At 38.2% G+C, this 12,937-nt stretch overlaps 1 protein-coding gene across 1 annotated transcript in view; it reads left to right on the top strand.

Moving 5' to 3' along the window:
* The window catches only part of Cntn5 (contactin 5), a 1,200,756-nt gene that overhangs the window by 721,739 nt on the left and 466,080 nt on the right, over window positions 1–12,937 (top strand). Inside the window, exon 5 of the mRNA XM_026779314.1 lies at window positions 1,038–1,259. Within this exon, the coding sequence (XP_026635115.1) occupies window positions 1,038–1,259 (222 nt within the window). The remainder of the gene's footprint in view (window positions 1–1,037; window positions 1,260–12,937) is intronic.

The raw sequence follows: 12,937 nt of genomic DNA, 5'->3' as shown, positions 1-12,937 counted from the left end.
GGGGGAGGGAGGGAGAGAGAGAGAAAGAGAGAGAGAGAGAATGGCCCTATCAAGGCCCTTTGAAATGTCAAACCTCAACCCTAGTGAAACCTTTCCTCCAACAAGGCCACACCTACTAATTCTTGTAATCATTTCAAACAGTTCTACTCCTTGTGGCCCAGTGTTGAAGCATAACCCTGTGGGGACCACTCTCATTCAAGCTACCACATTATTTTCTGAGCACATAATAGTTCAATATTTTTCAGATGTTATGTACACTTTTTTTCTTTTCTTAATGTAGCACAATTTAGGAAATTAAATAGAATGAAAATAAAATATTTCTTAATAATGAACAAAAATGGAAGTTTCATAATATCATTTCTTCTATTTGATATTAACTTATAGAAATTATAAAACATGACAAATTCCGTAGAGATTCTTTCACCTATAGTAGTTAATTGAGCACGTCTGGGGGAACCTAAGGCATAACTTTTAGTGTAAAGAAGATGAGTGCCACAGTAGAAACTGCTGGTATGGTGTGATGTTTTCTAGCCAATGATGTTCCTGTCTATGTGTATTTCTCTTTGTAGCTATAAAACATAAGCAGAAATAATTTTCTCAAGTTCAGTAATAAAGAAGGGACTAAATTACCCTACATGGAATGGATTAAAACAAGCTCTAAGTATATTCAAATACGTGTGCAAAGAGGCTGCGTCTTTAAACGTTTTCTCTACCCCTTCCTCTTTCTCTCTCGTTCCCTCCCTCCCTTATTCCCACCATCCTTTCTTCCTACTCCCCCCATTTTCTATCTCCCTTTGCTTTTTATGCTCTATTTCTACTTCATTTATTTTTTTCATTCTTAATCAAGGAATATATTACAGCAATTAAGGTTTCACAAAATATTCCCAAACCTAGCTGTTAGTCTCTAATGCTTTTTTTCCCCACTTTTAATTCTAGTTTGAATTAATTTGTACCAGATTTCCAATAATATATCCACACACACAAAGGTCAATCGCGGTTCTTGGGATTGATTTTGTGTTGCTGCTTCCTTTTTGCAGAGAACTCTGAAGCAATCTCCGGTGTTCCCACTTCCTATGCTGCATTGCCGAGAATTAAGAAGAGTTCAGCCTCACCTGCCTTTGGTTCCAAGGTCAGGCCGCGGTACAGCAGTCCTTCATTAGGTACCCTGAGTGTTTCTCCCCCGAGCTGGCGAGGGGCAGCTCAACAGTACCACCCTCCAGTCAACCTTTATCACTCATCGGATGCCTTCAGACAAGATGGTAAGTGGAGAAAAAGATGAAAATAGCATGAGTTAGGCAAGGAACACATCATATAATGCTAGACTTCTTGAGCCTCCGTATTTCCCGGGGAAAGGTGAGTGCACTATCTGCCCATTCCTGCAGCCCCCACTATGCAGGACAGTCAGATGCAATTGGAAGTGGACTCAGAGCAGGAACTCATTTAATGGTATCAAGCAGGAGCTTGTGATGGGGTAGAGAAGATTGGGGTGGGTTGAGGCCGAATAAGGAACAAGGGCCAATAACATTCTGCCACTCTAGCAGTGACTGGGCAAGGGCGGGTCTAGGTTGTGCTGAGTCACTCACATGTGGAAGTCCTGGCCAAAGACAGGTCTCCAAACTCGAGCTCCACTCAGGAAGTTACAGTAGGCCTCATGCCAAGGCCTGACGAAGTCAACAATACAAGACTGCTATGACGGGTCTTAAGGTTGCTGTGTTGTAGGGGGAGAATCAGCTTTGGGAAAGCAGGTGGAGTTTAGAGGCGTTTGGGCGGCTGGGAATGTTGGAAGTGTATCTAGGAGAGTTGAGGAGTCAAGCTTCTTCTTCCTGATTGTCTGCATTTCAATCAGGTAGCCCTCTGAGTCCTCTACAGATCACTGTTTGTAACAGTGGGGGAGGGTGCTGGAGACAAGATGATCTACATCTAATAGGAGCAGGCTCTGAACTTACAAATGCAGCTTCCTAAACTGCCTTGCTGGAAGACAAAAGGAAGTCTGCAGGCTGTGGGATGGAAGAAAAGGCCACTGGGTAGAGAAACCTGTTAAAGCTTTTGGTTTCTATTCTAAACATTTCTCAAGATTCTTAACAAAATTGTTAATTATTCTTACTACCAGTAGTTATTTAAAACTAAATTTCACGAGGCAATGGTGGCGCACACCTTCAATCCCAGCATTCCGAAGGCAAAGGCAGGCAGATCTCATGGAGGTCAACACGTCTTGTCTACTGAGTAAGTTCCAGGACTAGCTCCACAGATATTGGCAAACCTTCTTTGGAAAAACAAAATAAACAAAAAAAGAAAGAAAAGAAAGAGAAAAAACTAAATTTCAGAATTATGTCTGAAAATAAAAGCATTTTTTTTTTTTTGAATGGCAGTTTGACAATGAGTATCAGTAGCCTTAAAACAGACATACTGGGGATTGGAGAGGTGACTCAGTGATTAAAAATGTGTAGTGCTCTTACAGAGGATCTTAGTTCTGTTCCCAGAACCCACGTAAAGCTGCTCACAATTGCTTATAACTCCAGTTCCAGGGGAATGCAATCCAGGGAGTGTCTCTGGGCATTCACACACATGTGCGCCGACCCCCCCAGACATATATACATATCCATAATTTAAAATAATGCAAATCTTTAAATAAATGAAATAAACGTGTTAAGTATAGTTTTATTTCTAGATTTTTTTTAGTAAAACAGTATTAAGTATAATATACCGCATATCCTAAGATTGTGTGCTTAAATATAAACTTTATTTTTGAGTGATGAATAAATAACCCAATGTCACACTTAGATACCATGTAAATTAAAAACCACTCTATAGTTATTAACATTATTTTCTCGTTGTTCCTAAGCCTATCATTGTTAGACATATTACAACATTAGGTTAGCTAGCAAGGAGGGCATGGCTCCTGCCTGTGATTATTAGCAGACACAGTGACATGATTTAAAACTAGCTTATCTCATTCCATCTCTCCAAGAAATGTCTGGTATAGATACTGTTGTTGCCTGCTGGAGGAATAAAAACCAGGGGTGATATGTGCCTCTCCCAGAATTCCCTTACTATTAGGCTCCATACACAGCTCTCCTTAACACTTCTACTGATTTTAAGAGCAATTCTGAATATCATGATTGACTGAGTACAGATAAGATATTTGAAGAAACATTTTTCTAGAACTTTATGTCAAAGATTAAAGTATCAACTTATGCTGTGTTACCATATATAAGCAAGCTCATTATTCTTGATTATAAAAATCATTCCCTTACAAGGCATTCATCCCATGATGCTGGCCTTTACAGCTTATTCACACAGGATGATTTGACCATAAACATAATGCTAATGTTAAAAAACTTGACATGGGTTTTAAAAGTCCCATTGCATTATGTTTAATTTCCTTTGCAACTGTTATTAAATTTGTGCCTTGGAAATTTCATGCATATATATAGTACATTGTGAATGCTATCTACCCCAGCACCTCCAAACCACTCCCAGCGCCTCAGCCCATTTGCTTTATCACATCCGTGAAATTTTGTTTTTTAATTGCTGAGTTTAGCCAGCCACTTGTGTGACTGTGGATTTGGAGATCATTAAAATCTGCTGGGTATGTCAAAATCAGACAGATATACAATCAGGATTAATCATTTTGAGGGCAGTGTTATCTTGTTGAATTAGTTAGAAAGTATTGAGTGTTCAGAAATACAAGCTTTGCACATTTGTCTTAATTTCTTACAAGCTGCTAGACTGATGTTATGTTCTCTTACAGCTAATAGAAATTAAGGTAACTCTCAAATATAACTAAAATATAGACAGAAGATCTGAAATAAAATAAATGCAAATTGTAAAATCAGTATGCAAAAGGGCATAAGCTAGAGTCAGGTACTGTCAAAGAGTCTGTTGCAACCAGCTCTCTTCACAGTACAACACCTTTATACATGCTGTGGGCCTGTCCTATTTTGTACTATGTAGTGGCCAAATATATTTATCAGGGCTCTCTAGAAAAACAAGTGACAGAATGAGTGTCTATGTGAGGAAGCAAGCTCTAAGTCCAGTGAAGGAACAGACTTGTCATGGATCCTGGGGACTAGCCAGTGAAGAGCAAGCATTTCCTTCCTCTGTGTCCTTTTCATAGGCTGCCAACAGCAGGGATGACACAGTTTTAGGGTGGGTCTTCCCACATCAAGTGACACATTTACGAAAAGTCCTTACAAGTGTACCCAGCAGCTTGGGTTACAGTTAATCTAAGATATAGCCATGCGACCAACAAATTCAATGAAATAGTTTTATTCTTTCTGGCAAAAGACATACTTTTCTGCATTGATCTCATTATGAGTTTATTACTTTGTATAGTGACTTGTAACTCAAACATTACTACAAAAACATTAATGGTTTTCATTCTGTTCAACACTGGCTGATGAGACCCAAGTAATTATTATTATTATTATTTTTTTTTTTTTGGATTTTTGAGACAGGGTTTCTCCTTAGTGTCTTTTAATCACATACACACACCAACTGGAAATCTTGACGAAGTCCAGACTCATTTACAGAAATCAAGGGAAGGTACAGCCCTTCATTTACAAGAAATTTCTGTATTTCTATCTCATATCCATGACTGTGTCCCATGGATTATGCTTTGAGTGAAAAACAAGTCTCTAGTCCCAAGGATCCAATTTAGCCTAATTTAAAATTTCTTCCAATGTAGTTTAATTCACATTTTAGAATGTTCAAGATAATATATAAGAACTTTCCCTGGCTCTTGCTTTCTCATCTGAGTATCTGATACATCTTGCCTGGATGTGATTGAATTCTTTTTCCGGGACAAGAGTCTGACATACGGCTTTTGGAAGGTAATTCCCTTTAGCTTTGATTGAGAGTAAACCTGAGGTTGGCAAGCTCTTGTGAAAAATGAGAAAAATAGCAGAGCCTGAAGAGGAAGAAATACTGACCCTACCAAGAGTCAAGCCAGAAGGATGTGCCACAGTTTTCCTGATAAATCTAAAATCCCAGTTTGCTGGGGAGAAAAAGGAGAAACAGTTTAACTCTGCATTAAGCATCCAGCAGAAACTCACACACAAACACCAGCAAACTTAGAGAATGTTTGCTGTAATACATGTCTCAGCAGACACAGGAAATCTTGCATATCTTTTTTCACCCATGGCAAACTAAGACTATTAAAATGAATAATTTATTTTTATGTGATAGAATGGCTAGATCCCCAAATATGATGGTGGTTATAAAGATAATGTGATGTCATTTCCTTAAAGTCAGTAAAATGTGATGTGAGGGGCTGGACCGATGGCGCAGCCATGAAGAATGTTGGCTGCTCTTGCAGAGGACTGGTGTTTGTTTTCCAGAACCATATCTAGTATCTCACAACCACCTGTAACCTCCAGCTCTAGAGGTTCCAATGCCCCCTTCTGGACTCTGTGGGAACTTGCACACATATGCTTTACATTCACATGGACACATTTACATAAATGAAAAACTTAAATATATGTGTGTACACATAAGACATTATGTCCTATATGGTTCAATTTTAAAACATGGCAGAAAAAGTAGACTAAAGTACTTTCCTCTCAGGATAAAGGGGGAACAGGGAAGTGCTATCAGGAGAGAAATATAGAAGACTTTGACATCATGCTATTTTGCTTCTTAAAAGATTTATGACTGCTATGGTAGTTCAGTGGGAAACACCTGTCTAGCATGCACAAGTCCCTGATGTCTCCAATCTAGAAACAGCTGGACCTGGATGGAGCCAATAACTGAGGCAAACGAAAGTCCCATGTACTAGTCAAATTATTCACAGTCTCTGACAAATTATACCCTGAGGGTAAATAGGAACCCCATGAGAGAATCACAAGGGTAAGCCACGTGTGGCAGACAAGTCACACTTGGAAAATCCATTTTCAATAGAGGCTTATAAAGAAGTCACAATAGCCAGTTTTAGTGAATAATCTGAAGTAAACTCACTCTTACCTACTACCCCAGAAGTCCTGAAACACATTCCAAGAACAACTCCATGTTTTGAAGATATTGAGGTCACAAGACTATGGTCTTGCTCTCCTGGAGTTTTCTCACAGGCACTGAAGCGACTTCATTCTTGAACAGAGTTCTGACACCTAGTTCAATCCTTAGTGGCACAGAAGAATGTAAACTAAATACGTAGATACCAATAGGCATCTAAAGTGACTCACAGTGACTCCTCAGCCTCTCATGTGTATCCTGTCCCTTGTTCTTATGGTCCTAGCTGTGAACTGGCTTCCACCAAACTGACTGTGACAAAGACATGGAAGCTAACTCTGAACCTCACATTACCAAAGACCCCAGCTCCCTCTTTCTTGTCTTTTCTGTTGTATTGCTCCTTAAGCAGAACAATGTCAGTTCATCCTCAGCGCTCCCCATCGGTTAAGACAATTAACCATAAATGAGATACAGCATCCCAAAAATCCCTCAGGAACTCAATCCTGGGGAACAATCATTTGAGAGAATTCACAGGTAGACCTACACACTAGAGCATCAAGATTGGTCTCCTGTCTACATTGTGAAAACCAGAGTCTTAAGAGAATCAGATTAAACCTCTCCTTGTTTCCAATGCCATAGAGACAGTGTGAGCGGGTGTCGTCCCTTCCTGAGCACACTTCTCTATTCTCTTCTGAGGATTAGCCTCACACTTGCATACATTTCATCTATTTTAATTTTCTGTGTCATCTTGTGATCATCCTACATCTGCATACATTTTTTTAGGCAGCCAGCCTCAGTAGTCAGCCAAGAGTTGTTTATTCGGAACTTAATTATGCATTCTTTGTGTTCTCCTTAATATTCTGTGCAAAACCCACTTTTTAGTTCTATTTGTTACTTTAGCAGATGCTGCAAAAAAGAAAAAAGCAAATGTTGCAAGCTGAGAGATAAAATTATTCTTTCTACTATTTCACTTACTCATCTACACTAAATGTGCTAAATTTTATCTGATTAAAATTGTGAAATGTTGAAAACAAAGTAAATTTTGTGACTACATATTAACTTTATTAAATTTTAAGATTTTGACTACTTTAGTACTATTTTTAAAGATTTACTTATATCATTTTAAGTGTATGAATGTTTTCCCTCCATGTATGTCTGTGTACCGCATGTGTGTTTTGGGCACTCAAATTAAAAGAGAGTGTCAGATTCACTGGGACTGGAGGTATAAATGTTTGTGAGCTGCTTTATGGATGCTGGAAAATAAACCCAGGTCCTCTACAAGAGCAAGAAGTGATGTTAACTGCCAAATCATCTTCCAAGCTCCCTACCTCAATACTTAAATGATTATTGTTTACTTATTTTTATTGGAGTGTGTGCTCTTGTGTGAAGGTCACATAACAACTTTTGGAAAATGATTCTTCCTTTTCACCACATGGGTTCATAGATTCCAACTTAGATTTTCAGGCTTGGAGGGATGCACCTTCACCGACTGAGTCCTCAAAGTCACAATTTCTTCTGTCAGATTCCTCCCCTTGTATTTTCAATTTTCTTAGTGAAGCATATCCTAAAATAATGAATACATGACTGTGTAAAGAATCTTAATGTTCTTTTATTTGAAATACCTTTATTCTGCTTTAGTCTGAAGTTGATAGTAATTTTTTTTAATACTTCAGTTATTTTCTGGCTTTTCTTTTGACAGGTAAGAAGTTTATAATTAAGTTACCCACTTAATTATCTATTCTTTATAAATGAACTGTCCACAGCAAATCCTTTTTCTAACTCTTGATATTTTATACATTTTCCACATACCTTTAAAAACTGTACTTTTTAAAAATCTGTCAAATATTTACAAAATAATTTCAAGATGAGAAAGAATCTTTTCCAAATGTGCAGTGTTCTACTCTTGCCTTCATAACCTACTTCTCTTTTACTCATTTTTCTGGTATCTCTAACCTTTTTCTAGGATATTGATATATGTTTCATGTAGAATGAATTTCTGTTCTTATCACTGACTTTAATAATTTTGTGACATTCTTAGTCTATACTTGGATTTGGTATTTCTTCCTTCAGATACCTGTGCTATAAATGACATTTAACTCATTTAACTCCTTCTGTTCTGCTGTTTGTCTATTCTGGTAAACGGCCCAGTCACTAGACCAAGCTGCTCTTACCTCTAGAGAAGAGAAAACTTCATGGTGTTTCTAGGCAGCTATGCTAGGATAATTGAGATCGAGCCATTATGACAAGAAACAAGAACACATGATTAAGGTCAGAGTCACAGAGCTCCTCCTACTTTCGCAATCCAGTGTTTTGTAATCTCATGTGCTTGGCCTTTCAGTCAGACACATCTACCCACAGAAAGCACAGGCTTTATGTTGTAATAATCCTCAAAGCAGAATGTACTGAGTCTTGTGTGAGCACAGGGGCCAGCACACCTCACATGGCACATGCTCAGCAGTAACTACAGTGGGAAAACAGTATTCGATCAAAATAGACTAGACATGGGGGGCAGTCCAGCCTCAGCCGTAAATTCAAGGACAGAGTGGAAAGAGGAAATTGCCTTGTTTTTAAGAACTGTGCACATAGACAATGCTTATAGCAATATCTGGGTGACTAAGGAATTTATTACTAAGGAATGTGAAGTTTTTATCTAAGTTAGCAGAAATCCCCCAATAAGGCAATGAAGTACATTTTTAGCAGCAGTTGCCTGAGAGAACTCTGAGCATCTAGACTGTAAACAATAATAAAATATCACTTATGGTAGGAGTGAAGTAAAAAGTGTTAGTAGCCTGTTATCACACTTACAAATGGAAAAATAAAAGTGTCTAAAGGAAAACAACAACAGCAGGGGGTAATGTGAGGAAGTCTCTTGTACTCCTTCGCAGGCTTGCTCAGTCAAAGCCTAGCCATAGCATTTCCCTCCTGGATTCTCATCGCTGTATTGACAGGAGATCATGATACACCTTCAGATTACGCTGCTGGTGTGCTGGTGTCAGCCATAAGTTAGAGGTAACCAGCAGGCAAAGGCTTGGCATCAGATGTAACTGTCTGAGAAATGATAGGAAAAGCAGTTACCAGAGGGAGTGCTCTAGTTTGGAAGGCAGTTTAGAATGCAGGGAGACACACTAGTAGCTTGTCATCATCCTGATAAACACCCATGCAGGAAACAGGAAGGAAACCTTCCCCATGCATTTGAGTTTGGGGCCTCATAGAGTGCTGATTTTTTAGCTCGTCTTGGCAGTGATGATATTGGCATCTGGGAAGTTTGGGAGGAAAAGGCTGTGTTTCAAGAGTTAGGACAGAAGACTGGATTGAGTGTGATCTAGCGCAACATTCTAGAAGGCAGCATGTGGCTTCTGTGGCAAAACAGCATCATTGTAGTTCTCCAGAAAGTTTCTCCAGCAAAACAAATGTGTCGCTCAAGTCCTAGCTGGCTGAACGCCAAGAAAACATGTGTCCCCTCAAGTCAACTGTCTGAGAATTCCCGTGGAAGAGTTCCAGCCCAAGGTCACAATGGGTAGCAGGTACTGTTATGCTCCATTAATGTATGGGTGTGGAACCTCCCAGAAGGACTTGTGGAAGAAGCCTGAACTGTCTCTAGACCAAGGTGATAAGAGAACAGTGCTTTACTGTACACAGTGGCCCTGAGATGCTAAAGATGCAATCACTGGAATCCATAGGACAGTTAAATGCCATAGTAGACTTTACGTAAGCAGGAATTCTGTTTATAATTATTAGAAAAAGATATGCCTTACATTTTCACATGTAAGATGTTTTTAAGTGCAATGACTATATCATTGTAAAACTGTACAAACTATACAGAACTTACTAACTTTTATGAGTACTTTTGAAAAAGTGAGTTCTTTAAAATTATATCATCCAACAATTTGATGTTTGGTTTACCAATATCACACACTCAGATAAAATTATATTTTAAGTGACTTAATTCATAGGAATTTTATAAAAAATTAAAACAAAACTTTTGGTTATCTCTTTTTATAATCTGTTATAGTTTCTCCTTGGATGTTTCATACTTAATTAAACAATATTTTGGATATATCATTTCAATTTTGTCTTTCTATTAAATTTTGAACATTGCATGTGTACTTATATTGCAATGATCATGAATTTCAATTAAGAATACTGAAAGGAGTGCACAAAGCATGTGCTCCTAGGATACCTGGAAAAGAGCTGGGTAGATGTGTAGCCAATTGCTCTCAACACAGCCTCATCTCCTTCGTTTGCTGAGCCTACAGTGGCCGAGGTTGCTCACAAATATCTGAGGGAAAAGGACATATTTTATGTAGCATGGCTCTGTGATTCACATACACATTTTAAACATATCCACTTCATGCTACTCTGATCTGCCCGCCTGGATCCTGCTTACCTCCATAGACACCAACTCTTTCTGTGACTGGAGCTATCAGAAAAAAAGCCAAAATTGCCCTTCTTGAGTCTCTACATCTACATTTCAGCTCCAACAGTATGAGCCTTAACTTGATGTACACTTTTTCTGTAAGGCACAAAACCATTGCAAGTAAATCCCCAAAGTAGTAAGGATATATGTGGCAAGGAATGAGAGTCATTGAGGTTGTGTTATGGAGATTTCTGAGGAGAGCAGGGGTCTTGCTGCTTAAAAAAAGGGAGTAATGGATGGCTTTGTTTTGTCTTAAGGTTGATAAGCATGACTGGGATGAGGGTATCTTTGCAGACTAAAGATGATGGTGTATGAAGCAGTGCCATGAAAGAGGACCCGGAACTGAGGCAAATCTTGAATGACTTTAAAGTGGTCAGATGTCAAAGATAAAACAGATTCTTGGGTTCCAGAGTCTTTTTTTGTTTTAGATGAGCTCTCTGCTTCTGAGCTGTATTCAAGCACTGGAGTGAAAAATTAGGATGATTTTTGAAAATCAGTCTTAGGAAAATACAAAGCAAGAATCATTACCACCTGTGAATCAATAAATTGTGTGTGTCAATGTGTGCTTCACACAGGAAAAATAGGGTGGGGGGCTTTACTAATCATACAACCAGAAATATGAGTAAAAACTGTAATCCATACCAAGAATTACAATATTGATAGCTTAATTTTAAATTGGCATAAAAATAATGAGTTTTATTATGACATTCCAGACATGCTTTGGTGTTTTCCTCATCTATTGCTGCCCCCGACATCTCCCTGCTTCCTTCTGTGGCCACTCTTCACTCATGTCATATACATTCCCTCTCTGCTTTACCCAAAGTACCCCTTCCTCCCACGGTCTCCTCTAGTTACTGATGTGCACCGACACTAGTGTACGTGCGTGCGTGTGTGTGTGACAGAGAGAGCGGCAGGAGGACAGAGTAAGAATATCTAAGGCCATACATAAAAGAAGTCCTATTCGTCTGAGCTAGGCTCATTTTACTTGACGTAGGATTTTTCTGAAAATGTCATAATTTCACCTTGTGGCTAAATAAAATCTCATTTTTTATTTGTAGCACATTTCAGTTACTGATTGTATATTTATGGCACATTTAAGTACTCATTATGCATTGTGGTATACTTTAATCAACCATTGTATATCTGTGGCATACTTTACCCATATTTATGGCACACTTTAGTTACTCACTGTGTGTCTGTGACACACTCTGTATACCCATCATGTATTTGTGACACACTTCAATTACCCATCCTTCGGTTGACGGTCACCTAGGCAAATTCTATATACCAGCTATTATAAATAATGCAGTATGAAGTAGATCACATATAATTTGAAGCAACTCTCTAGAGGGAAGTCTGATAATTCAAAATAATGTGCACTAACATTATAAAGTAGTTATAGAAACTTAGTACTTTATTAGTAATGGTTAAAACTTTGCAATAATAATGTTTTTTAATTAAAAAATGCCACAATGCCAAAAAAGAAGAAATTAGGCTTAACTCCATAACTTAGCATTCTATGTACTTTGCTCTTCTGGTTTTATTTCCCATTATTGTCTCTGTTGTTTGGGTTGGTTACGGCCTCATGGTGACACATGAAATAGTGGAGAGTTGGAAAAGGGCTCAGATGCTCTGGAAACTGCCAGTGACACACAAAAGGCATTCTTCACTTACACAAGGTCATTACAGCATACAGGTGATTTTGCTCATAACAAATAAGCACATTTTCTGTTTTGATGGAGCCTGCCAAGCTTTTATTTCTCTTGCTCTATGTTGACAGTTAGCAGAATTTAATCTTAAATCTTTAAAACTTTAGTAAGAGCCGACTCACTATGTGACTGGTGTAGTAAAGTCTTCTCTGAGGATTTCAGAGGATTCATTTTTTACTTAGAAGCAAAAACAATGCTGACATCATTAAACACAAAATACTTTAAATGTTAAGGCTTAAATGGAGGGAAGGAGAAAGGGAGGGAAAGAAGAAGTAGCAGTAGAAGTTAAGGTCTAGATTATAAAATCCCAGTCCTTGATACCTTTTCTCTTTTGACTGATCGTATATCCTATGTTTACCTATTCTTAAACATGTAATATACAAATCTTTCAGAATTTAATTTATATAACAATTATATATAATAATTGGCTACTTGTGTACATGTTTATTGATGCTAATAAAGATGTGTCTCCTTGTTTTCTTACACTTGAGCCTTATGTAAGCAGCACTTCCTGTGAATGGGATGAACTGTGTATTTGGCACATACCTGTAATTCCTGTCCTGGGGAGATGAAGTGGGGAGATGATGGATGAATTCAAGGTTAGCCTTGACTCTTCAGAGATGCAACTACTGGTAGTTTGCCTAGTAACAGGGCCTGGCCCCATACCCTTGCACACACTGGATAAACTACTTGGCCTCAATGCATTAAAAGAACGAAAAGGTTGCAGAAAAATGATGAGGGTATACAGGAGAAGTATAAAGGAAGGGAGTAGGAGATGTATTTGATCAAAACACATTGCTTAATTGTTTGTTCATTTGTAATAGTAACTGAAATATAGATTTTTAAAAATAGGAATTTAAATCAA

Source organism: Microtus ochrogaster, chromosome 5 (assembly GCF_000317375.1).
Source record: "Microtus ochrogaster isolate Prairie Vole_2 chromosome 5, MicOch1.0, whole genome shotgun sequence".
Classification (NCBI taxonomy): Eukaryota; Metazoa; Chordata; class Mammalia; order Rodentia; family Cricetidae; genus Microtus; species Microtus ochrogaster.
Note: the sequence above shows the minus strand (reverse complement) of the source record. Positions and strands in the feature narration are given on the sequence as shown.